We start from the raw sequence: 27531 nt of genomic DNA, 5'->3' as shown, positions 1-27531 counted from the left end.
TGATGGCGGCATTACATCACCCCTTATGGGACATTTGTGGTAAAGCATGTCAGAAAGATGTCATCTCCACATTGGCCACTAGATGGAAATTTCCCTAAATTGATGATCTCCCTACCTAGAATATGAGCTTCTCCCACTTCTAGCGCTCCTCCTCCCGCGGATCAGAGTTGGTCCCTCTGCTTCTAGCTGTAGTTCCGCTGCTGGATGATCGGCGTGTGGCTCTTCCTTTCAGGATTGGACTAACTGTGCTCACAATTTGCACTTGTCATGATATAGAATCTAACTCTATCGTGATGTCACAACTCCAGAGGATTCCATAGTGGGCCCAGCCTCAATCACTGCACTGAGTTATATAGTATGAGGAATGCTTGTAAAAGGAAAATCCCCAGCATTTATAGTGGAACCATTTTTAACCCCTTAGTGACCAAGTCTGTTTGAGCCTTAATGACCAGGCCAAATTTTGGAAATCTGACGTGTCACTTTAACATAAAATAACTCCATAAAGGTTTTGCATACCCAAGTAATTCTGACATTGTCTTTTCGCCACATATTGTATTTCATTTAGGTGGTACCAATAGACCAATAGAATTTGTGGATATTTAATAAAAGTGCCAAAATTAGGAATATTTTGAAAAAATTGTCATTTTCAACTGCAGTACCTCAATATTTCAACTGAAATATATTCCCATCTGTGGGAAAATGCACATCTAAATATATTCACTGAGGGGTGTCATGAGTATTGTGACCCCACAGTTTTTTTTCAGGAGTTAATGGAATTTAGAGGAGAAAAACATAAAATGTCATATTTTTGCAAATATGCCATTTTAAAGACATTTCTATAGTGCACATGAAAATGATGATTTGCACCCCAAAATGGATATCCCTGTTTGTCCTGTGTTCATAAACATGCCCATTGTGGCCCTAATCTTATGTCTGTATGCTCCACGGGGCCCAAACCGAAAGGAGCAGCCGGTGGCTTTCAGAACAGACATTTTGCTTGAAGGTGTTTTAGGCCCCACTGCCCACTTGTAGAGCCTTGAGCGGCCAAAACATTGGAGAACCCCCACAAATGGCCCCATTTTGAGAACTAGACCCCTTAACAAATTCATCTAGGTGTGTACTGCATATTTTGACCCCACAGTTTTTGAATGAAGCTAAGCAAAGCAGAAGGAAGAGATTACAAGTTCAATTTTTGGCAATTGTGTCATTTTAAAAAACACAAAATGAAGACTTTACCCCAAAATGGATACCTCTGTTTGTCCTGTGTTCAGGAACATACCCATTGTAACCCCAATCTGCTTACAGGACACATGGCTAGGCCTGCAATGGAGGGAACACCCTTTGGCTTTCAGGGCACAACTGAATAAATTCCAGGCCGGATCACTGTTGGACTCTTGGAGTAATCTCATCAGAATGCCCACTGGGTGGGTAGCAGCAGTCCTGAATTTTCTCTATTTGTAGATTTGTGTAAATGTGGATTGCTGTAAAACCGGTCATTAGCAATGCGTTTGTAGCCTTTTCCAGCATCATGAATCTCTGTGACATATCTTATGAGGTCTTCTGAAAGGTTTTTGCATTGAGGTATGGTTCAGACTAACCAGCCTTCTGAGATAAACAGATTTGTCAGTAACTAAACTGTGTGTCCCTTTATTTAATAAACAGAGTACTGATTAAATATTTCCAATCTTCTCAATTGTAACACTTTTGGCCAATTACCTCTTGGATAAGTCATTAACAGCGTTTTCCCATGACAGCAAGTTATCCCCTATCCATAGTTTGGTGAATAGCTGATTGGTGAAGGTCCAACTACTGGGAGTCTCATTAATATCAAGAAAGAGTGTTTGGTATGTCCAGGATTAAACTGAGTGGTGGTCATACATGTGCGCTGCCACTCCATTCATTTCAGTGGGACTGCCAGCAATAGCCAAATGCATGGATGGGATCGTGGCGGTCCAAGCTGTCAGACCCTCACTGATCAGCGAGTTATCTCCTATCCTCAGTGTTAACACTGAGCTTCACTTAATTTGTCTCCTTGCTCTGTGGATGTGCTAAATAAAAGACATGAATGATACAATTGTTTGTGTGCTATTACTTTAGTTAAATTGTGTTTATTTATTATTGTGGCTTAGATAACAATCACACCGCATGTTACTAGTAAGGCCGAATGCACACGGCCAGGTCGGATTCCGCATGTGGGACACCGCAGCAGAATCCGACCCGATGCCCGGCTGGTGACCCTGCGGACCTCTCCGCAGTGTTCTTTATTCATAATGCGGATGTGCCGGCCAGAGCGCTGGCGCACATGCGCAGTACAGATGTCCCCGAGGCGTCGCTAGGCGATGACACGGATCTCGTGGCCTGTCCACAGTGAAAGCTGCGGACAGGCCGTGGATCAGACGGCTTCCGTTGCCTTCAATGGAAGCTGTCCATGCTGAATCCTCGCCAAAATAGAACATCCTGCCATTTTCCCTCCGCAAGCCGAAAACCACAATGGGTTTCCGCTCGTGTACATAGAAAAGTGATTTTCAATAGCATATCTACTGGCAGTACTTGCTGTGGAATCTGGTGGTGGACGCCCGCTCCGGATTCTGCAAGGCAAATACGCCTGTGTGCATTGGACCCAAGGGTTTATTTACACGAGTGTATATCGACCGGCGTTTTCACGGCCGGCCCATATTTGCTTCCATCTAAGCAGTTCCACCCTTCACTTCCCATCACCGGCTCTCTGCTTCTCGCCTCCACTCCCGCATTTGCAATGGGAGGGGACGGGCGGAGCTAAGCTCTGCTCTGTCCCGCCCACTCCCATTGCTAGCTATGGACAAGGGGCGGGGAGGGGTGGTAAATTAGCTCCACCCCATTGCCACCCACTTCCATTGCAAACCACTCAGAGGGGAGAAGAGAAGCAGAGAGCCAGTGAGGGGAAGGGAAGGGGGAGACTGCTCAGATGGAAGCGTATATCGGCTGGCCGTGAAAATGCCGGCTGATATACGCTCGTGTAAGTAAGCCTATAATGCTCATTATAGGAGCAGGAAAGGGGAACAGATTCATCCTCTGACAGAACCAAATAGCATCGAACGAACCCCATTGACTATAATGGGGTCCGTTTCGTTTCCACTCAGCTGTCCGACATTTTACTGGTAGACAAGGCACAGCATGCAGCTCTTTTCCTTTTGTTATTGTGTGCCGGATGCTTTTTTCTGTATGTGTGCATGTATATTATATTTACTAGGCTAGATTTTGGTATGGGCTCCTTGTAACATTGTTGTCTCTTGTAACTGAAATTTGCAGTTATTTGCTTTGATCTTGGGAGGCAACTATTAATTTTGTAAAAAAAGAATATTATGTCCACGTGTGTTTGCTTTTCTTATCACTTTTACTAAATAAGCGCAGATTTAAAATATCACACTTCAGAAGTTATACAATCTTGTTACTTCTGCTGCACATTTTTTCTTACAGGTGATCAAAAACGTTATTTTGAAAAGCTATCACTTTACTGTGACAGATATGCAGAACAAATCCCAGTTACCTTTGTGTTAGGTAAGTGGTAGGCACTGCTGAAATGACCCACAGCACCTTGAGGGTGTGCTGCATGCTGCATGTACCTGACATGTTAAGCAAGTCGAGCTGAAAAAACACTGGTGTCGCCCACAGTAAGCAATCCGATTTTAATTAACTAACATTCTCTTACAATAAAAAATCTGATTGGCTGCTTTGACAAGCAACATCACTGTTATTTGCACCAATAAACAATTGCTATTGTATACCCCCACTGTTCCTGACACGCATTAACTGGGGACACCAATTAAATGAATCCATTTGATAGTAAAGCCCCTTTTACATGGGACAACTGTTGGGCAAACGATGCCTGACACTCGGCCACGCATGTATTTGCTCCCATGATGTTGCACAGGAGCGAGTATTGTTGGCTCGCAGCGGGGCGGCTGGAGGAAATTTCACTCCTCGCTCTCCCCCGCCCCTCTCCATTCACTTTAACAGTGGCCGTTCAGTACTGAACGGATGCTATTTACACTGAACAATCATCGTTCAGAATTTTTAGCTGCATTAAATCCTGAACGATTATCGTTTAGTGTAAACAGCAGCCAGTCAGTACTGAACGGCCACTGTTAAAGTGAACGGAGAGGGGCGGGGGAGAGCGAGGGCTGAAATCTCATACAGCTGCCCGCTGCGAGCCAACGATACTTGCTCCTGTGCAACAGCATGTGAACTAATACATGTGGGGACGGGTGTCAGGCATTGTTTGCCCAACAGTCGTTCCGTGTAAAAGGGGCTTAAGTCACACATTTATCATGAAAATCTAAACTTTAGTGCATACAAAAAAAAGTAAAATGTTGAAAAAAACTTGCCCACTGTTCCAGTGCCGCCTCTCTGCTGCTCCCTGATGGTCTTTGCTTTCTGGTGCTGTAGAGATAACACACCCAACTCTTAATATAGCCATTGATCAGCTACAGAGCTCATGTGTGCAGGCAGGCATGTTATCACCATTTACCTACTCTCTATGATTACGCTAAGGCGATTGTAGGCTGCATCAGGGCTCCTGCACACTTGCGTTTTTCTTGCGTGTTTTTTTACGCGATATCACTGCGTTTTTTCACACGATTGTCAATGGGACTTTCTAATGTTAAAAACACATCGCACAATGCAGTAGGTGATGAGGCGCATTAAAAATTGCTGAAATGTACTAAAATAGAGCAGACATAGAAAATTGCGGTGTTAGAACACTCGAATGCTTGTCTATGAAGCCCCATTGAATTCAATGGAGGTGTTCTACAGTGTTTAATGCGGCATCTCAAACGTTACGCTGAACAGCTAAAAAAATACTACTGTAAGGTGGCCTTAGGACAAAAATTAATGGGGTTGTCCACTTGTAAACTGATGGCATAGCTCTTCTCCTCAGAATAGGGCATCAATAGTAGATCAGCAGGGGTCTGCTAACCAGGACCCCACTGATCAGTTTTTGCCAGACCAGAGTGCACCTGTATTAAGCTGATTTCTGTAGGAAGCAAACAGCACCATTCCCACTGCAGTGGCCAGACTTGCTATTACAGGACAAGATCCCATCGAAGTGAATGGGAACTTTGCATGTAATACCAATTAAGGGTGGCTTCAGACGAGTGTGTTTTTGTGCGTGCATACATGCGCACAAAAACACACGTTTATTACAAGCAATGCATTCCCTATGGTGTGTTCACATGTCCGTGTTTTACAGGTGCGTGCCTGTAAAGATAGGACATGCGTGCACAATAGGGAATGCACGCATTGTCGTCAATGGAGCCGCGGCTGCTGCCGGTGGCTCCATTGAAGGCAATGTTTTGCCGACACCCCATAATTGTTTTTCAGGGAAGGGCTTTAAATATAAGCCCTTCCCTAAAAAACAACAATTTTAGTGTAAAAAAAAAACAATAAACTTACCTGTCCATTCATGAATTCAATCTGCATGCGACAGATGTGTTTTTCATCCCTGCGGGGACACTGCAGCAGTGGACAGGTAAGTATTTTTTTTTTACACTATGTAAAGCTCTTCCCTGAAAAACATTTTTGGGGAGCTGGCAGACGATTGCCCTCAATGGAGCCGCTGGCAGCAGCCGCGGCTCCATTGAAGGCAATGCAAGGACCTGCATTCACGCATGTTTTTTCACGTACATGGATGCGCACTTATGTATGCACCTATGTACGCACAAAAACACGCTCGTGTGAAGCCACCCTAATGCAGAAATTGGCTCAGTGCACAAGCACACCGGCCTGGTGAACATCATGGCAATTCCAGGCAACAGACCCTCGCTGGTCTACTACTGATGGCTTAATCTAAGGATAGGCCATCAATAATTTACACCTGGGGAACCCCTTTTAGTATTTTGTTCCGGACTTGTGATCTCTCTTTTTGCTCAGAACATCTAGATGCATTTGTATAAATGTGTATTCACTCACTTGGGGATTCTTAATATACTTTCCATCTCAGGAGATGAACCGCTACAGGTCTTGGTGTGGCCTTTGGTTATGACTGGGTTGGAATTCCTCTGGTGTATACACAGGTACGTATATGTTTTTAATAATGACAGATAAATTATGAGAATTTGCAAAGATTTACCATGAACTGATGTGTTTCTTTTCCAGGTAGTAACACTAGCGGTGTATACATTCTTTGTTGCTTGCATAATTGGACGACAGTTCTTAGACCCTAAACAAGCGTATGCAGGGCATGATCTGGATCTCTACATTCCCGTGTTTACCCTCCTGCAGTTCTTTTTCTATGCAGGATGGTTAAAGGTAAAGCTTTCTTACCACAAATAAAATTGCAGTGCATGGATCTGGGAAAATGTGAATTGGTGCACAATATGTAGAGTTCATACTGAGAAATGTAACTTTAGGTAAGAAAAAACATCTTATTTGCTATTCCATACAGGTGGCTGAGCAACTCATTAACCCATTTGGTGAAGATGATGATGATTTTGAGACTAACTGGTGCATAGATAGAAATCTACAGGTTAGTTCGTCCTAATTTGTATTTGAGCCACAAAAATGTTTAGAAAGTTCTTGCCAGGGTCGTAAAATTCACTGCTGCTATGGGATCCTGGGTATAAATCTGGAATGGACAATACCTTAATGGAATTTATCCAAAAAGGGACACAAACTTGAACATCAATATTGGGTCTACGTACACAGCAAGGGCTCTTTCACATGAGCGTCTATCGGACGCCGTTTTCACAGCCGGACGATATATGCTGCGATCTGATGCATTGGATCCCAATGCATCAGATCACATGGCCGTATTCCCATGGAATAAAAGTGCAGTGGCCAATATAGCTTCGGACGCTATCACGCCAGCCCAGAAAGATACTCCTGGAACTATCTTTCAGGCCGGAATACGTCGGCCACTGCATAGGCTCCTAAACCAGCCAATGACAGCGGCCAGAGAAGGGAGCTGACTGCTAAACTCCCTCCCTCTTCTCTCCTTCTCTCTGCTCCCCTCCGGCTGTTTGCAATGGGAGGGGGCAGGACGGGGGTGGAGCTAAGCCAGTGTTATAAATGGTAAATGAGGGGCATGCTACACATTTTGGATTGGAGCCCAGGAGCCTCAAATTACACCTCTGGTTATTGATATGCAATGTATATTATTTATTATCATTTTGATGTACAGATTTCTGCTTTGGACAACCCCTTTCTGTTAAAAGTAGCCCCCGATGATAAGTTGTCTTGCTGCTAGGTTTCCCAATGAACTGCTGTAGTTTATAGGGAAGCATGGCAACAGGTGTTCATTTTCTCTGTTGCTCCCCCAACGTGAAATGTAAGCATGACATAGGTCTAATTTAAATCAATGTGCTATCCATGTAATGCATTAACATGGTAGGTCCACTAAAGTGAGCTATCTGGCTAATACACGAGAGTCGTGACTGGGGGACCCCTCTCTATTTACTTCTTCAGCTCTTTGCCTCTATTTGTGTCTTGACTCTTCAGCAACATCCTCTATTCATAGGGTCTATTACAGCTTATTGATGTCATAAAGGAGGGTCCCTCACTCAGGTCACATGCCTATTACCTAGAGAGCAGAGTCATTAACAAGTAGTGGCTCTTGCCCTGATGCAAATTCGATGTCCATGTAACACATCTGAATGGCTGCCATGTAGTACTACATTCTACAAATGTCAACCTGTCTGCAGCTGTTTGCTTAGGTCTTGGGAGCTGGACCTGTGGCAAACAACTGATCACTTTGGCAGCTCTAATATGAAAGGGATTGAGAGGTTGTCCATGCGTACTTTTGCTCCTGTTGCTTTCTTAGCATATGCATGTCAGTGGCCATATGTAATAAAATCTCCAAAAATGCAGGAGTAAATAACTTCCATCCTTTTGCTTTTTGTAGACTTCCTGACGCTGTTTTTCTACGTGAAGACTGGCTTCTTGATGAAGAAAAACATAGAAGACAACCTGCTGTTTTAAGAAGAGTAAAGAGGTTTTTAAGTGTTCATGAACATCCCGAGTCTCCTCACAGATCTACACTCAGTCGACAAGAAAGTGATGCATCAAATATGTTTTTCCCTGTTGAACCAACATATATCGGAAGTTACCATGATGTACCTCCTCGAAAACCCAACTTATTACATGTTAAAAGACGTGAATCTGCTGATAGAAATGCAAAGTTGGGCATACCTAGGGCAGATCTATCTGTTATTCGGGAATCTAGCAGATCAAACACATCAGAAAGGCAGGCCTCTGGTGACAATAGCAATACACCTAGCTCACCTGTGCCTCAAGTTGTGGTTACTAAAGCTTCTGAAATAGTACAGAATGATGTCAAGCTGCAGTCAAGTTCACCTGGTTACATATATGAAGTAGAAAATGCAGACCACAGTCAGTATGAAGAGAAAAACGTTGAACAGCCACCTCTTGAGCCTCTTTCCAAAGACAATGACCAAGAAGTTCCAGAAAAGAAACAAGTGAATGTAGAAGAAACAAAAGCAAGAACGACTACTAAAGAAGAGCAGAAGTCCTCCCATAGGTGGAGTGAAACCGTGTTCCCAACACAAAATTTTCTAACCAACGTACAAGCACCAAAGACATCATTACAAAATATCCCGATTTCTTTGTCTTTAGCGAATTAAGCTTTTGTAGAAGAACATAGCACATCTACCATGTTTCCCCGAAAATAAGACAGTGTCTTATAATAATTTTTGTTCAAAAAGGTTAACTTTTTTACATGTATAGCTGCCAGAACACTATTTAAATTGACGTTCCTAATTAACTGTTAGTAGGGCTTAATTTTGGAGTAGGGCTTATAGTTTTAGCATCCTCAAAAAGCCTGAAAAATCATTTTGCATCCCTTAAAAATTCTGGAAAAGCATGCTATGTCTTATTTTCAGGGTATGTCTTATTTTCAGGGAAACAGGGTACAAGCACACTACTAAGTTAAACTGAAGAAGTGTTGCATTTGCTAGAACATATCAACACTTAAGAAACTGATATAGTGGAATTTCACAATGAGAAGAAAGAAAGTATGTAGACCACCACGGTTGTCAAAAAACAATTTGGTAACTCTAAAGCCTTAATAAAGTGAGGAGCTGCTTTTACAACGCACAAACCTATTTTGGATATTAAACTGATTCTTTATAACTTTGTTCCTCTTTTCTCTGCCTATGTTCTCGAAAGGCATGCATTGTAACTTGTATGCTATGTTCCATAATACAACTGTGCTAGGAAGATGGAACAATACCTCTGCAGCACCACCTATTGGATGGCAAAATGTCTTCAAATGAATGTCAGACCCTTTAAACAGGTCTTTAAAACAATGATTGGTTATTGAAAACCAAGCCAGAAATCCATACACAGACAGCTGTTTCAGGGTTTTTGCCTCTCATCAGTGTGCAGTAGGTTTCTGGCTTGGCTAGTGAGAGGCCTATGATGTGGGTTGGGAGAGGTATTGCCTCCCCTTAAGGAGACCATCTAGGAGGTGAGTGAGGAGACTTATAAGGCCATGCATGCTCCTCTTGGTAATATATGCAAATAAGGAAGATGGAACAATATCTCTGCAGCATCACCTATTGGATGACAGCATTCCTTTAAATCAATGGGGACGCCAGGGCAAAGGGATCCGATAGACAACCGATGGCGGCTGACAGTCACAGAGCCCAGGGAGCATAGGCAGCGGGTTAAGCATGGGCGACTCACAAATCCCACCTGTAGAACGGGTTTATACACTCCTAGTGGACTTTTTACAGTACAGTTTTGCCAATCCACTCAAACATAACTACATGGATATTGTGTGATAAAAAATACATTTAGCGCATCTCCAGCAACAACCTAAATGCAATAGCTTTGGCCAGTTATTTCAATTCATAGTGGCCTAAATAATGCCCCTTTTACACTCATGATTTTTGTTTGCCTAAGCCAACAAGCTGGTGACGTTATCACCAGCTCATCCGCGCTTGGGCAGGTGTCGTTGTTCAGTATTTCACATTCCTGTGTGAAACGCTGAACGATCAGTGTTTAAACTGCATGATAAGTGCACAAATCGTTCAGCCATTTTTATGGTGGCTGAAACTGAATAACGAACGAGAAGCGCGCAATTCTCATTCATCGTTTAGTTGTTGGCTGCGTTTAAACTAAAGATCATCATTCAGTTTAGCTCATGTGAACGATTTTCTGAATGGTAATCGTTCCCTCTAAGCTCAGCATAAGGGGTTAATCACACAGGTATATATCAGCCAGGTTTTCACTCCCGGATCATATACGCTTCCCCTCTGATGCATTGGCTTACAATGCATCAGTGTACAAGGGCGTATTTCTGTGGCGCGAAAGCGCCTGTTGGGCACTGTCATGTCGGCGGCGGCAGCTGCATAGACTCCAATGGGAGCATATGCTAGCTGCCGGAGAAGGGAGGTGGGAGGGAGTTTAGCAGCGTGACTGCTAACCCCCCGCCCCTTCTCTTCTCCACTCTGCCCCTTGCCACTGTTTGCAATGCAATGGGGCAGAGCTAAGCTCAGCCCCCTTGTATTGCTGGCTGCAGGGAGGGGGCGGGAGCTTAGCTCCGCCTGCATCCCACCCCTATTGCAAATGGCCGGAGGAGAGGAGAGAAGAGGTGAGTCGGAAAAGGGGAGGGAAGGGGGGAATGTCTCCCCAGGCCCCACGGCATTGCGGCCTTAGTGTATATGTGCCGGGCCCTTTGCCATTCAGGCATTTTTACGGTGCTGGCGGGCGCATGTGAAACGCCTACGGCCATGTAAATAGACCCTGAGTGTATTGGTTGCACTAAACATTCAAACTCCTAAATGTAAAATGGTTTATATGTGGCTTGTGTTTCCTACAGTGCAATTTGTCCAGCAGATTGTGATTGTCCTATTCTTAAATTCATTGTGAAATTGTATGACAATTCATATCAGTTATCACAAAAAACATCATTTTTATTATCTACATGATATAATATTGCAGGATTTTTGACAAGATATTTGAACACTGAGATAAGTGAAACAAGACTTTTAAACTTGTCATTTAAACTCTGTGCTAGTTTGAATACAACAATGGTAAGATATGTCCTGCCCTATCTTTCCCGCACATAGTTAATACTAGATAGATAGAGCAAGTCCTATCTTTTCTCACCCGTACTGATAACAATTGAAATCAATGGTTTCATTTCATCCCGTTATGCAGCTGTGATTATCACTTCCACATAATGGGACTAAATCACGCCCATGTGAAGAAGCCCTTAGTTTGAGGTCTACTGGTAAGTTCTCTTGTATCTTTATGCTGGGTTCCCATGGGACTGTTTCACCATGGAAATCTCGCATTCTTGCCGCAGCAAAAAAACGCAATATTTCCACGGGATAAGCGCAGCTTTGAAACCCGCAGCACTTAGCCACAGGTTTTGGAGCGGCTCTGCAGCATGCTTTTCTGTTGTGGCTAGCTCTCCCATAGAGAAGAGCGCAGACGCAACGGAAAAAAACCGAAATGCCTTCCTGCGTCCCGGGAATCTGCACCGCAGCGCCGGCTAATGCCAGCTTTGCCGCAGCAGATTGTCAAAACTCTCATGCACATGGCTGGCTAATCCCGGGATTAGCAGCCGCAGGTGGATTTGCTGCACCGAGATTCCACGGCAAATCCGCCCTGTGTGAACGCAGCCTAAGCCTACTGTATCTTTCATCATAGAGAATAGCATCTGAAATCATTGTGTGCTTCATCTTAATGTGCTCTAATCTGCCTTTACAGATAAAATCTATTCATATAATACAAATGCAACTACCGTAATATGAAAAAAAGTTTTGGTACCATGTTAGCCAGTAGAGTAAAATCACCCCTCTTGATCTAAATAAATGTTCACGCACAAAAATTTGAGACTTAAAATAACAGCAATCTGAGCAAAGAGATAGATGCTTAATCAGACTACTGAGCTGAGGAAGGTGACAGTTTTATGATGTCTGTTATCTCTACTTAATGAACTGCACATAGGAGATGCAACAATGCTACCTCTGCAGCACCAGCTATTGGATGGCAACATTCCTGCAATCAATTTCTGAATTTTTATGAAAAAAACAAACAATGATTGGCCTCCTTCTGCACACCCATTTAGATCAAGAGGGGTGTCCCCCCTCCCTTCTGCATTTGTATGTCAGAATTGTGTCCCATCCAAACCAGTTTCATTTTAGCCTGATGAAGAGTTGATAAGAAGGACCAGAAAGCTCGCTGTAACATCATGTATTTTTGTTAGCCATTAAAAGGTATATCTACAAGATTACGTGGTTTCTCTTACTGAGAACAATCACACTACCGTAATAACCATAATAAATCCATACTGCTCACTATAACGGTGATACCTGCTATAGTAATATTCATATATTTCACTGTTTTAACATCCCAATTCCATCCATCATGTAAATAATGTAGTATCACAGTTGTTTGTAATCTGAATTTGTGAGCCGCCTTATGCAAACTATTTTGCTGGAACTGTCATTACAAAACTTTATATGAATATACTTGTAAGATTACCCATTATGTAGTATATGGTTAATACTTGATGGTACTACATATAGTATACAGATGACACATTTTGGGAAAATACTGTTCAACTACATTAGTGCGCATAGAACTTTCAGATATTAGAATGTAGTATTGTCTGTACTATGTAATTTCAGGTTTCCGGATGCTGCTGACTTTTACCAGATGACCGTAACTTTATCACTGACTAATACACAAGGTTCCACATGTGAATGACTGATTACTTGTGTTCTGTTTTGTGTCAAAATTATGAATATACAAAAGCAATAACTGTTGTAGAAATGGCACGGAGATATTTAGATCTTTGGGTCCAAAACTAAGCTTTACATCCATGGGACCTAATAAGTGTTGCATTATCAAGTATTCTGGATTACTGGACAGACCTAAAGAATAATGAATATATATGCAGCTCGTTAGCATACTTAGATTTTAAAATATTTCTATTTTTATCTAGTGATAATGTCCTCCTACTTGTGCCCATAAAAGTAGTTATGACTTGATACTTGGTATGCTGGCTGCACCACAGACAAACTAAAGACTAAGACTGGTCAGGGGAATGACTCCAACGCTAGTCAAAAGAGATGACCTTACAGACTGAAATATAAAATGAGTCATGTAAAGGGTTTATCCAAGATGAGTTAAATATGGTTGTAGTGAGGTCCAGTGGCTGTAGAACAGAGACTGCAGGTACTTTTAGCATTAAAGGGGTTGTCTCGCAGCAGCAAGTGGGGTTATACACTTCTGTATGGCCATATTAATGCACTTTGTAATGTACATCGTGCATTAAATATGAGCCATACAGAAGTTATACACTTACCTGCTCCGTTGCTGGCGTCCTCGTCTCCATGGTGCCGTCTAACGCTGTCTTCTCCTTCCATTTAGACGCGCTTGCGCTGTGCGGTCTTCTGCTGTGTTCAATGGAGCCGCTCAGGCGTGCTCGCACCGGAGAGCTGGTCTGCGCATGCGCAGAAGACCTCGGCGGCGCGAGCACGCCGGAGCAGCTCCATTGAACACAGCAGAAGACCGCACAGCGCAAGCACGTCTAAATGGAAGGAGAAGACAGCGTTAGACGGCACCATGGAGACGACGACGCCAGCAACGGAGCAGGTAAGTGTATAACTTCTGTATGGCTCATATTTAATGCACGATGTATATTAATGCATTAATATGGCCATACAGAAGTGTATAACCCCACTTGCTGCCGCGAGACAACCCCTTTAAATGAGTAATATAAGTAACATTTAGATTGTAATGGAAAAAAATAGATGAATGTGCATAATTATACTTTTTATGCAAACTGTCAAGACCTTTTAACCACAGAATATCTTCAGCATTTACAACATTCTTATATAAGTTTTGAGGGTCAAGAGGGGTGTCATCTCTCTTTAAGGAGAGCACCCAGAAAGTGTGTGGAGACAACTAGGGGGTGAGTGGGTCGGGGGAAAGGGAGGGCATTGTCTCTCCCCATGGAGAGCACCCAGAAGGGATGTGAAAACACCTAGGAAGTGAGTGAGCAGACTTATGAGGCCCTGCATGCTCCTCTGGGTAATTTATGCAAATAAGAAAGATGGAATAATCCATCTTCCTTATTTGCACATGTAAGTTTTCATTATATATAACTCTCGCCTATCTAAAATCTGGAATACAACAATTGCCTCACCATACTCTTCTGATGTAGGTAATGTAGAAAGTTTTAGCATGATTAATTGGGGAAGATTTATAAAACTAGTGCAGGTCAAATGTGAAACATTTGCTAAAATTATTCTTCAGTGTATGCAAATAAACATCATTGCATGACTCAGGGAATAAGCAAATATACAGATTTATTACTATAGCATTTCCCCATCTGTAAATATAACAGGAAGATCACATGATGAGATGAATATGGGATAGTTTTCCTTCTGGTAGAGTAGATATTGTAGTTTCTGTATTAGGAGGTCTAGGTTTCCTTTCTGAAGGATTTTGCCAGTCCAATTCTGTCATTTTCTCGGTCAAATATGCTATAAAATTTTGACATAAAAATATCTCCCAAGATCCATAGTGGTCCAGATTTTGTATTCAAATCCATAGGCTGGAAGCCGGTCAAACACTGAGGTGACTTCTCTGTGTACTCCTGAAACCAGTAAGAAAGTATTATGGCGCCATACTGGGTGTTACTTAGTGCCTACCGCATGGAATATTGTCAGTGTACATACCTTCAGTACATACTGATGAGGAGTTATGGTGTAGTCTCTGTTGTCGAGGGTAAATGTCACAGTTGGATATCTGGATAAATATCTACAGTCTACTGTGTACTATAAAATACAATGCAAGCATGAGTATTGAATATAAGGACCAATGTAATTGTTGTCATAAACCTCACAAAAACATTAATTGGGATAAAAAACATTAGTTTACTGACTGTAACTTAACAATACCCAATACAATTCCAAAATGGAATGTTTTTACCTCTCCAAATGACGAGGGTGTAGCTCCAATGAGTTCCTGCAACAGTTTTATGTCTACACTGGGTCCAGTAATGAGGGAGGTGCCTGAATCAAGTATAGCCTCACATCCATTGGGACAAAATGCTACTTTCCCATGAACTTTGATGCTTTGGGAAAACAAAAGATATGGTGAGAAACGACCATTAAGTATATAGTGAATACAAGCTTAAGTGTAATAGAAAGGGAAATACTGTAGTAAGAGATATATTCGATCAAACATTTGTAGCGTGTTTAGGTAGGTTTTTACCCATATGGGTCAGTACAACTGTAGTCTTTATATCAAAATCAACCAAACTTGTTTAAAGGGTTGTCTGGTTATTGGACAACATGCCTCCTTTAGTACCCCTGTGCTAAAATAAGATGAGCAGTACTTACCTGTTACCTGCCACAGTGATGCAGCACTGCAGCCCTGCTGTGGTCCCAATGTTTGCTATGACAGATGATATCACCAGAAGTCAGGTGACTGCTGCAGTCAATCAATGGTTATAGCGTCACCACTCATTCTCCTGGCATCGGAGCCCACATCCTGAGGGCCACGATTCCAGGAGTTCAGGCAAGTGACACTGCAGCCTCTGATCATTATCTGTCACAACAAACAGTAGGACCACAGCGGGGCTGCAGTGCTGGATCACAATGGCAAGGAACAACAGGTAAGTAATGCCCCTCTTCTTATTTTAGCACAGGGGGCACTAAAGGGGCCATAAACCTTTACCACTCCTTGTTCACTTGTTGACACTGAAAAAGCCACTTGAATAGTTATTTAAATATGTCAAGATCACTTTGTGTATTCTGGATGGGAAATTCATGCTAACAGCACTAGTATAATTACTTACCTATCGAGTCGTATTTGCCAGTACCCCTTATTTGTAAGGGGAATCCAATGAATTGGTCCTTTGTACAGAGAGTCATCTATCCCCCCTAATATAAGTACTCCTCCGTGTTCATAGCTTTCATCTCTGTGAAATAATTGATCATTTAAAAATACAGAATTCATTGTTCACTGTGTTTTGGGATATTATAGTTTTATACCTACTTATTTAAATGGAAGGAAAATATTGGCTTTTCAACCAGCTGTTGCTTCATCATCTGGTCAAATACTGGGACTGCATTCGCAACGGCAAGTGAAGGGTATCCAAGACCCAAGACTCCATCAAACTGTGCCACTACAAAAGTCCTGCCTGGTTCCACTACTGACTGGCCAAAGTCCTGGTCAACAATTGTCAGGTTACTAATCTGTATGGGAACAGAGAACAAATTATCATAGATGGAGATTAACACAATCATTGATATAAAATTGGTCTGGTTATAGCAATCTTGGTTAGAGGTTGAAAGCAAGCAGGTTAGAGAGAATATGCCAGGACCCACTTTTTCCCCAAAATTCAATTTAGGAATGTAAGTAAGTATTCTTATCTAAGGTGACTAGGGAAGACCAAAAACATCACATAATGGCTGTTCTTTTCCGCTTAAATTTTAGTGTTCTTCTTTTTTAAATTTTGAAAGCAAAATATATTTAACCCAAAAACCTGATCACTGAAACCACTGCATTGGCCTTCATATGCAGATCACAAACATTAGTAATGTACTGGCCAGTAATGCTGAGAGGGTGCAGATTATGTCCTCCCAGCACTCCATCTGGCTCCCACTGGTGATCCGTTATTCTTGTGATGCAAGAGTGGGTGAAAACACATGATAATAAAATCAATTACGGTATTTTAAATGGTTTCATTCTCATTTGCGAAGTTTTCACATCGCAAAGAAGAATCTGAGACATCGCTAATTGTTTTCAATGGGGCCAGTGGCAGCAGTGCTAGCCCGATTGAAAACATAGGGAGAACATTGCGCTCCCCTTAAAGCAGTGGGTTTTCAACTATGATTAACGGGGAAGGGCTTGAAATATAAGCCCTTCTCTGAAAATCATGGGTAGCTGTAAAAAAAAAGTAAAAAAAAAAAGATTATCTCACCTAGAAGAGGTGTCTGCTCTGTTCTGGAGGCTGGGGATTGAAAGATCCCCTCCTCCAGAAAGCGCTGCCTCTGATTGGCTGAGCACTGTGGCCAATCAGAGACAGTGCCCAGTCATCATTGAGTGACAGCTGAGTGCTGCCTCTGATTGGCTAAGCGTCTTTCAATCCCCGGCCTCCAGAACCGAGAAGACGACTGCCAGAGCCGGAGAGAAGAGCCGGACGGCCCTTCTAGGTAAGTTAATCTTTTTTTTATTTACTTTTTTTTTACAGCTACACATGATTTTCAGGGAAGGGTTTATATTTCAAGCCCTTTCCCGAAAATCATCGTTGAAAACCCACTGCTTTTAATGGTGCCGCAGCAGTGCTGACCCTATTGAAAGAAATGGGATAGTATCACGGACTTCTGCCACAGCTGTCACAGCTGTGGCAGAGGATTCCTTCCTCCCTGCAGTCCCCACAGGGAGGATGGAATCCCCTGCCATAGCTGTCAGAGCTGTCACAGCTGTGTCAAGGGAGCACAATGTTCTCCCTATGTTTTAAATGGGGCTAGCGCTGCTGCCATCGCCCTCATTGAAAACAATATATGATATCGCAGATTGTTCTTTGCGATGTGAGGTTGCAGTAAAGGCATCGCAAATGAGAATGAAACCATTGAAAATCATTGGTTTCATTATCATGCGTTTTCACTCACTCTCGCATAACAAGGATATCGGATCACCAGGGGGTGTTCACCCTAACTGAATGAATTGTGCTTCTTTCTAATAGAACAGAGGTTGATATGAAAATGACCCAAATAGGTGATCATAAGCATGTATCTTAAGCATTTGAGTGTGGGCTAGCCATATGCATGTTTGTTTTTTTTACCACAAGTGCCATGTATTACAATGGAACTAACAGGATTATTAAAACCCGTGTTAATGGTTTGTGTCGCAGATAACATACAGTGTGCATGAAATGTATTGCTCTCAAGACAAAGACTCTCTTACACGGAGTGTATCTTTACCCGTTACACCAACAAGCTGTCCAGTGCCGTAATGGATCGAGAAGGATTTTCCACCGTGCTGATAGGAAGTAGATAGAAAAGACTTGAATTTCTCATGCACATCTGAGAATAAATGATGGCATATTAATAGGACTTTGGTTTTGATGTATTTAAGTAAAAAGGGTATTTGTCCTATAAAAATTGTACATGCTCTAATTTTAAATTGACATGCCATATTCAGATTAGTATGTTGTAGGGAAAGGTTTCTTTTCATAAACTCAGTACTAATGAACATATATGCTCTAGGGCTCAGATAACCACAGTGTGAATCTCCTGCATAGCTAAAAGGAGTCTCCGGGATGTAGAAGGCTCATCCCACCAAAAGCATTTATCATATATTTACATAGGTGATAAATGATTGATTCCTTGGGGTCACAAGAACAGCGCACCCCATGTCCGCCTAGTAAAAACAGCAGTGGTGCACATGCATGACCATAGCTTCATTCACTGCTATGGGACAGAGGGAGATAGCCAAGTCTATCACTTGATTATCCCTATAGACAGTGAATGAAGCAGTGGACATGTATGTGAACTACGTCTCCATTCACTAGAAGGCCTTCGCGTTGCGCTGTTCCTTTGGATAGGTGATAAAAGTTTTGATGGGGTAACACCTTTAAACAAGGATGACTTGTCCTCAGGATAGGCTGATTTGTTTTTTTTGTGGGGATCTAACTTTCAGATCCTTTGCCAATCAGCACAATGGAGGGTCTGATATAGGTACTTCAACTTGTCTATATGGTCAGTTGTGTCTAGTACTACAGCTCATTTCATTCAATTTAACCATTTAAGGACGTAGCCTATTTTTACATGCCAAATTCAGAAAGTCATACCTTTCTTATTTTTCCAGTTTGTAGCTGTATGAGGGCCTGTGTCATGTTTGATAATGATGTCACAGAGTCCACAATGACCAGACAGGACAGAGAAATCGGATACATACCTGGACAATGAACAAGGAGATGTGGGGCCTATTTCTGATTTAAAAGTGGCTGAACTTGGCTAACTTACAGGACAGAGCACTCACCCTGAAAAAGGCGATCCCATGACAGGAGCCTGGGGCTTTCCCTTAAATGTACCTAGATGGAATAAGTGATACAGATAACAACCAGGTATGGCCAAATGGAAGAGATCCAGCAACACATGGGAAACACTAGACAGAACATATACAAAAGCAGCTGAACTGAACAAGAAGATAACAGTACAAACTGACACTGAACATACACTTCCCAAAACGCTGACCAAAATCACAACTTCACTTCTCACCACAAAGGACCAGGATACAAATTAGTATAACTGACATAACTTGCTCAGAGGATCTAGTATAAATCTCCAAAGAAAGCTACTGACTATCTAGCTGAGATGGCCATTACCCCAACTGGCCAATCAGCCCACAGACAGAAGGGAGAAGTGAACTTCTTGGTGTTCAGCACTGAATAATACTGAGCATGCACCAGTGGGTGTGTCACATGGGCTGGGGCCAAAAACATGAAGTTAACCCTAGAGCTCTGTCCATCTGTCAGATCCGGCTACACTGTGAAAGCATGTTTCTTGCAGGATGAGTTGTATTTTTCAGTGGCACCCTTATGGGTTACATATAATTTATGCTCCTTCATTGTACTGATCAGCAGTGGTCCCAGTAGTTGTGCACCCACCAATATTAAGATATAAAGCCATCACAATTTAAGCTCTGGATAACCCCTTCAATTTTACATGTCATATGTTTTTATTGAAAGTTTGGATACCTAAATCCTTACTCCTCAAAGTGGTTGCGCAGTTGTAAACTATTGATAGCTTATCTTCATCATAGACCATCAATAGTAAATCGCTGGCGGTCTGCTGCCCAGAACCCTCATGGATCAGCTGTTTGCACACTTCCACTGATCTCCTATTGATATCCTATCCTGAGTATATAGGCCATCAATAGTTTACAACTTGACAATCCCTTTAATTGACCCGTAACTTGTTCATACATAATAACATATGCACTTTATATTCTGCTGCCTTGTAAGGGCTCAGTCAGACGAGCGTTTTTTTTGCACGGAGTATAGGTCTGTGAAAATGAATCGTAAAACGCATTTTTAAAAATTGCGCAACCGAAGCGCAACATGAAAGAGTCGGGGCCGTGGGAGCAGGTGAGTGTCACGCTGCTCTCTGCAGGCGCTCGGGTCGGGTCCGGCTGCGAGAATTCTCGCAGCCGGATCCGACCCAACCGTCTGCAGGTGGCCTAACTGTTTGATGTATGCAATTTAGATTCAAGTGCAGTGTTCACCTATAGTTTCAATGGGTGAGCAGAAGAACTGTTTATCCATCACGTTACTGTATACATTGTAGAACTTACGGCATGCTTCACTGACACAGTAGGAGGACGGGATCCAGAAGTTGGAAGATCCGGTGTCAAACACCACAGTGAAATTCTGTGGAGGAGTCCCAAGGCTAATCTGTCCAAAGTACTGAGCCTGCAAGTAGAAATGTTATGGCTGATCATTATAAGTAACTACAAATATTTTCTAGGAAAACACTAATGGATAATAATTGAGAATCTGTCATCACTATTACTTTACTAGTAATTATTAGAAAATTATAGTACCAGTGTTTCTGGTGGGGCAATGCAACACACAGCTGTGCTACATGGTACATCCATTATGATCCCCACAAATCACTCATACAGCTCTACTACATGCATCCTGATTCACACACATCACACACACAGCTGTGGTACATCCATGCTGATTTCCATACATCACTAGCTCAGCAGACTCCTGGATACAGTGATCAGCACCTGGTCATGTATCCCTGACTCCACCTTGACAGGTGATCCCATGACGGTGACATCATCACAGGTCCTGGTTGCTGCTGTTGGCTTATCCAGTATACAGTACTTTCTACCAAACTGCACAATGGCTCCTGTCACAGAAGTGACATCACCGCAGGTCCTTTAGCACACCAGATCTCTTTTACCAAACTGCACAATAGCTCCTCCCACAGTAGTGATGTCGCCACAGGTCCTTCAGCCCCCCGGATCTCTTTTACCAAACTGCCCAATGGCTCCTTCCACAGCAGTGATGTCACTGCAGGTCCTTCAGCCCACCAGATCTCTGTGGTGGCAGTAGGTCGATGTCTTCTGTCAGGACTGCTGAATTGTGTCTGAGATAATAACGGCTTAGTTGTATTCTTATTTTGTTATTTTTGTCCTCCTCTTTCAAGAGCCCTAACTTTGTTGTTCTACTGTCAGTCAGGCTCTGTGTTTTATATATGTTGTAGGACCTGCGATTACGTCACTAGGGGGTGGAGTGATGAAAATACTAATTATGTAGTTCCCTAAGATAAGCATGTTGGTTTTATGCGCAGTGGTATTTTTAAAAAGTTTTTCATGCACGTTTTTTTTCAGCCAAAGCAAGAAGTGGATTCACAAGGAATGGGAAATATAAAGGGAGGATTAAGGACTCATTCACGCAAGCGATTTGTGCAGTGTAACATGCAGTGAATAGAGCCCATTGGTTCATTAACATGAGCGTATTTTTTCATGCCATGTTCGATCTTGTGAAAGAATATGTGGCATATTCTATTTTAGTGCGCATTATGCACTGCATTAGGCCATATAAGAGAATGGGCCAGCGCAGATACACAGTGAATACCCAGGAAACCTACATATTCAGTACGTATTTGCACAGCAAATACATGGGCCCTTCTGCGTACTTTTTTGCATATGCAAATATGCACTGTATTTGCGTGCACAAAAACCCACATGAGCGGGTAAGCAATTTTCAGCCATATAAATATACAGCGTCTTTACGTGACCAAAATGAACATGTGAACAAACGCTTATAGTTTTCCATCCTGTTGCATCCTCTTCCAGCATTAGCTCTAAAAGCTGCATCGAAAACCCAAAGTGGCATTTTTCCCCAAAAACCTATATATCAATCTACCCTTAAAATGGCTCCAAAACTGGAGCTTAATAGTCATTTATACTGTGGGATATGTATAGAAAGTTTTTTTTTACAATTCAGACACATTTTAATAGGGTTGGACATGATTTGAACAACATGGCTGCTTTCTTCCAGAAGCAACACCACACTTGTCCGTGGATCATTTCTGATATTGCAGATCACCTGCATGAGGCTGAGCACAACATATTACCTGTAAACAGGTATGGTGCTGTTTTGGGAAGAAAATCCTGTGCAAACCTTTTAACTAACACCTCCGCCTTCCATAGCTTGTTACAGACCAGATATTCCCAAAATAAAGCATTATCTCTTCCAGTTTGAAGCACATTGTTTCCGGCACATTCCCAATATCTATTCTGCAGCAGTTTCTAAAATAGAATGTGACATGCCAACCTCCAGCGTCACAAGGAGGACACACAAGCATTCCCACCCTGTATTAGGTTACAGATCTACTAGTTATTTTTCTGTATCTCTTTAAAGGAGAATATGAAAATATATTACAGTTTGGAAAGCCATTAAAAACCCACAAATATGGATAAAGCTGGAATAATCATTATAATATGGTATGGAGACACACTAATGGTACTATACATGTATGCTGTCATCATTTATGATATTATCTTCTCTTTTGAAATCCATTCAGTTAAAATAATCTCACACACACAGAAATGGAGGGGAACTGTATAACACATGACCCCGACCTCCCAATAGATGGAGGTCCTGGAGGTGGGATCAGGGGTGTAACTATAGAGGATGCAGGGGATGCGGTTGCACCCGGCCCAGGAGCCTTAGGGGGCCCAAAGGCCTCTCTTCTCCATATAGGGAACCCAGTACTATGAGTAAAGCATTACAGTTGGGAGCCCTGTTATAAATTTTGCATCGGGGCCCAGGAGCTTCAAGTTACGCCTCTGGGTGGGATCCTCACCTATTAGGCATCTATGGTATAAACCAGATACATTAAAAACTGCCAACGGTTAACAGAGAGGAGAGCAAATAAACATAGTCCTGGTCTAATTAGCTATATTGAGTTTTTAAAGGGGTAATGCCAAGATTTAAAGTTAGAAAAATAAATAATTTGCCTTTTGACAAAAATAGTCCATATTAGAGGTTCCCTAACTATTAAAATATATCCTTTATTAATCCATATAAAGATTGCAATAGGGCACTCTGTTAAAAGCACAGCTCCCTCCACAGTCAGTAATAAATCTCACAGCACAGTAGCAGGAGAACTATATAGACACTCTTAGCAAATACTAATATGTACCCTGAACATTGCTTCCCAATACGTCAAAACAATCCATATAGGCATAACAATGAATGCAAAGAGGAACACCAGAAACTCTGCTGCAGACGGAGATATCCCTTTACAGTGTATAAAGTGGTGACTCTCAGAGGTTACTCAATATTAAAAGAGCATAGCCCCCCGATATGCTTGGCCAGAGAGCTGGTTTCATCAGGGAATCTAGTTAAGACTAGAAAAAAATAGAAAAACTGCAGCATTCTTAAGGCCCATTTACACGGAGCGATGATCATTCAAAGATCGCTCAAATGACAGTTTGAGTGACAGCTTTGAATGATCATTTTGCATAAATTATTAAGTAACTACTCAGCTACCTAAAGAGCAATTAGGTGTGCAAATGAAGCTTTTAGCTGAAAGAAGTTAATAGCCTGAGGGCTATTATCTGCGCTCAGATCCTTTGTTCTCCAGGGAAAAACAATGCTATCAGCACTCCCTAGAGAGCTGTTGATAAGGCTGAATGATGATTTTTAGGTTGGACTGCATTTAACAATCAGCTAGCAGTGCACAAAAAGTGCATGATGGGCGCGCGTTTAGGCGCAATGAGTATCGCTCAAAAGATCACTTTTTAGCGATTTTTGAGCGATCATCGCTCTGTGTAAATGCGCCTTTACCCATGGGTTGTATCTGGTATTGCAGCTTATCACCAATCACTTGAATGAGGCTGAGCTACAATATCAGACACACTTCATGGAAAAGAGTGGTGCTACATCTGAAAAGAAAAACATATTTGGGATATACAATAAAATAAGATTGGGCCATGCATATTCCCATAGAGAACAGTATGTGTGCGTGTGCACTGACTAAAGAATAGCGTAACGCTCACAGACTAAGTGCCAACTTCCAGGGGTGTAACACGAAAAAGAAGCATTCATAAACAGATTGGCACACTATGTACTCTAAAGAGTACAGTTTGTTATTTAACCCAAAAGAAAAAAGATCACTATATAGAAAACGCAAATTAAAACCATTTTAAAAAGTGTATGTAAAACATACAACGTTAGAATTGGACAGTAATGGGCATACATCACATAAATAGGTTTATATCGCTCCTCTCCATGAAAAAGGTCTAATCAAAGTGCATAATCAGAAACTGGTTCAATTTGATATAATTATAGCCAACTGATCATGGAGAAATATGGAAAAATACAAAAAACAGGGACACAATTTAAATACAAATATGAATGTGATTGCTAGATGATAGTGGAAAGGGTATGGACAAACCTACACAAACACTAGGTCCAAACACATCAGTCAGATATAAAGTGTCAACCAAAAAAGGCAGCTGCCGGCATAATGCAAGAAATAATATAAAGGAGTCTAGTCTACCATGCCATACCCACCCTCAATCATCAATTAAAAGATATTGCTGCGTGTCCCTGGCGAGGGTCTATAAAATAAATAGACCTACGTACCCCACTACATCCACATCCAAGGGGTGACAAAGGTGACAGCAAAGCAATGAGGAGTCCGGTAAGTATAAGAAGTATACCCCGAAGATACGAATCAATTCTCAGACCCAAACGTTCCTCTGAATGTTCATTCACCTGACAATCAGGCCGTATAATAAAGGAACCAATGATCAGCCAACAAGCAAGCAAACAATCGGTCGTTAGCTGATCAGCTTGTTTATGCAAGCATACAAATGCTCAGTGACTGGCAGTACATCTCCCCATGTGATTAAGGAGATATACAGCCGTCCCATGGGGATGAACAACCACCTTAGCAATCGTTCGTCCAAATAAGCTAGTTCTCCGGTGATGAAAAATAAGAAATGAAAGGGCATCAGTTGCTATGCATTTGTGATCATTACATCGGGGTGACATCTCGACCCATGTAAAAAGACCATAAGTCTCAGTAGGAAATCCATTGTGAGACTGGACTGAATGGCTTATGGTACCTTTCACAGGTTAATAGTCGCCAAAATAGTCATTCAAACATGCAATTATGGGTGACTGCTGGCCCATTTACACACAGTTCCTGACCCGGAACAAGTCGCTCAGTAGTCACTAGTCGTTTCCTTTGAGTGAGCTGCAACGGAACAACTACTGAGTGAGTTCTTGCTCAGTGTAAACAGAAATCACTCAATCTTAGAGCAACTGTCTGTTTGCAATGAATAGAGACAAGTGTCCAAAATAGATCTCCAATCCGCTCCACCTCCATCCTCCATCTACCACCCCTGTGTGAAAGCCATACATGTAAAGATACCTTTAGTTTTGAGTAAAGGTACCTCTATTGGCATAGGATGAGAAAGTACTGCTCTTTTTCTTATTTTAATCGGGGGGATGTTGTCTAGTAACCAGACAACCCCTTTAAGCCATTGCATTGAAAGTGCTACTATCAATTTTAAGGCTAAATGCAGAATTCAGCTGGTTTTCTGTTACCAGACTGCAGTGCATTGAGAGAGTTCAGGGCTATAGAGTTATACAAACCTAAGAGCTGTGAGGGCATGAGTCTCATGGAGAACTATTGTTTGCTTGAAGAAACTGGTGTGTATATAAAGACAACATGATCATTTAAATCAGTGCAAATTATTTACACATTTAGCACTTATGCACGCACCTATATTATGGCTCCAGTTTGCATAAAGCCAGACTGGAGCTGCTTTTACACGGAATGTTTTTTCTGCTGGTTTTCATGCAAATCCAACAGAATGCTCAATCTAACTCTATATGCTTGAGTACACAGTATCGCCTTTTCTAATCACGGTATATGCAATAAATAATATTCTCCACATACATATTAATAATGACTAAATATTAAGTCTCCAGTGTCCCACAATATAGGTCTTCTGGTCCACGGGAGGTTTCTGAGCTCCCCTTAGGACACCGCATTAGGGTATGATAGGTGTATCGCCCCGTCACCATCCAGGATCTTTACTGTTGTGGTAACAGGATGAATACTTACATTCATGTAGTCAAACAGATATTCGGATGTTGGTCCAGCTGCCAATGAGAGAGAATCTGGGAAGCATTGAGCATATTTTTGAGCAAAGACGGTGGATTGGTGAAGTAACAAAAAGTCTTGCAGCTCATCGTTTTGCCGTAACTGCTGACGGATTGTTGGCATTTTCATTAGTGGGATTCTGAAAGAAATGATTACAACAGTCAAATGTTTTCTAAACACAATTTTTACATTACGCATGACATTTCTAAACTCGATTTAAAGCCACTTGTAGACAAGTATATTTTACCTCCGTATTTGGTCCATGTTTTGCAGATCGTAATACAAATCTATGTATCTATTCACATGGCGGCATCGTGCACAGCTGTTTTCTAGAAGCTCTGTATGACCTATTTTGTCTCGGTTTTGCACCCACATTGGTATTACCTTCCAATTTTTATTATTTCACGGATCAGTATTTGGTCAGTAGAATATATAAGCAATGGCAATAAATATGGTTGCAAATCCTGATCAAATACTGAGAACATTCGGTTGTATTTCATCAATAATACGCCCGTATTACGGATTCGTATTAGGGATGTGTTACAATATGCTCACCTGGAGACAGCCTAAGGCCGGCTTCAAACAGGCATAAGCGTATTTACGCGCATGTAAGACCGAAAAAAGACATATGTCCATCCAGTTCAGCCCATTATGCCCCCAAGGTTGATCCAAAGGAAAGAAAAAAACCCAATGAGGTAGAAGCCAATTTTCCTATCTAAGGGAAAAAATTCCTTCCTGACTCCAATCTGGCAATCGGAATAATCACCAACCTGGAGCACTCTTCTGACTATTCAAGGAGAGGCTTTTTCAGGTTACAATACTAGCATTACAGAGATTATTAAAGCATGCTATGTTTATTACTTCCAGTAGCCTTAACATTTCAGGTATAGCATATTCACACGTGGCACATTTACTGCAGGAATCTCTGGGAGTCTGTGACTGTCTCATTCATCTGAACGTGGATTGCAGATTTTTGAGCACATTCTGCAGAAATAACCCCACTGAAATCTATGGAACAGATTTACAGTCACAGGAATTTCTGCAGCAAATATGCAACATATGAATTTACTCTTAGAACTCAGTGAAACCACAGACCATTATATTCAGCACATAAAGCAATTTGCTAAAATATCTGACCCTTAATTTACCAGAATATTGTGTATGCTCCACAGAATGGGTGGATACAACATCCACAGCAGCTCTAGTGTTATTTCTGAGAAGTTCTTACCTTTGCAGGGCTATGGTAACATGAATACAGACAACGAGCACAATTGCGAGCTCCATTGCTAGTCACTGATCAGTTGAAAGTTTGCCTTGTCTTTTGTATATTTCCTAAGGTCACAATGTGCTCGGGTCAGTG

The 27531-nt window shown here is 41.9% G+C and overlaps 1 protein-coding gene and 1 pseudogene across 1 annotated transcript; one reads left to right on the top strand and one right to left on the bottom strand.

Moving 5' to 3' along the window:
* Nucleotides 1–7802: 7802 nt before the first annotated feature.
* Nucleotides 7803–9139, top strand: LOC136610033 (bestrophin-3-like; annotated as a pseudogene).
* Nucleotides 9140–14437: 5298 nt separating this feature from the next.
* Nucleotides 14438–27455, bottom strand: LOC136610032 (cathepsin E-A-like). Its single transcript, XM_066589302.1, has 9 exons — nt 27400–27455; nt 26133–26310; nt 20323–20440; nt 17932–18050; nt 16018–16217; nt 15818–15940; nt 14947–15091; nt 14694–14792; nt 14438–14611 (listed from the first exon to the last, which is right to left on the bottom strand). The coding sequence occupies exons 1-9, from the start codon at nt 27453–27455 to the stop codon at nt 14438–14440; spliced, it is 1212 nt and encodes a 403-aa protein (XP_066445399.1).
* Nucleotides 27456–27531: the final 76 nt, after the last annotated feature.

The sequence above is a fragment of the Eleutherodactylus coqui genome, chromosome 2, assembly GCF_035609145.1.
Source record: "Eleutherodactylus coqui strain aEleCoq1 chromosome 2, aEleCoq1.hap1, whole genome shotgun sequence".
NCBI classification, from domain to species: Eukaryota; Metazoa; Chordata; class Amphibia; order Anura; family Eleutherodactylidae; genus Eleutherodactylus; species Eleutherodactylus coqui.
This window is presented reverse-complemented; position numbering and strand designations above follow the sequence as displayed.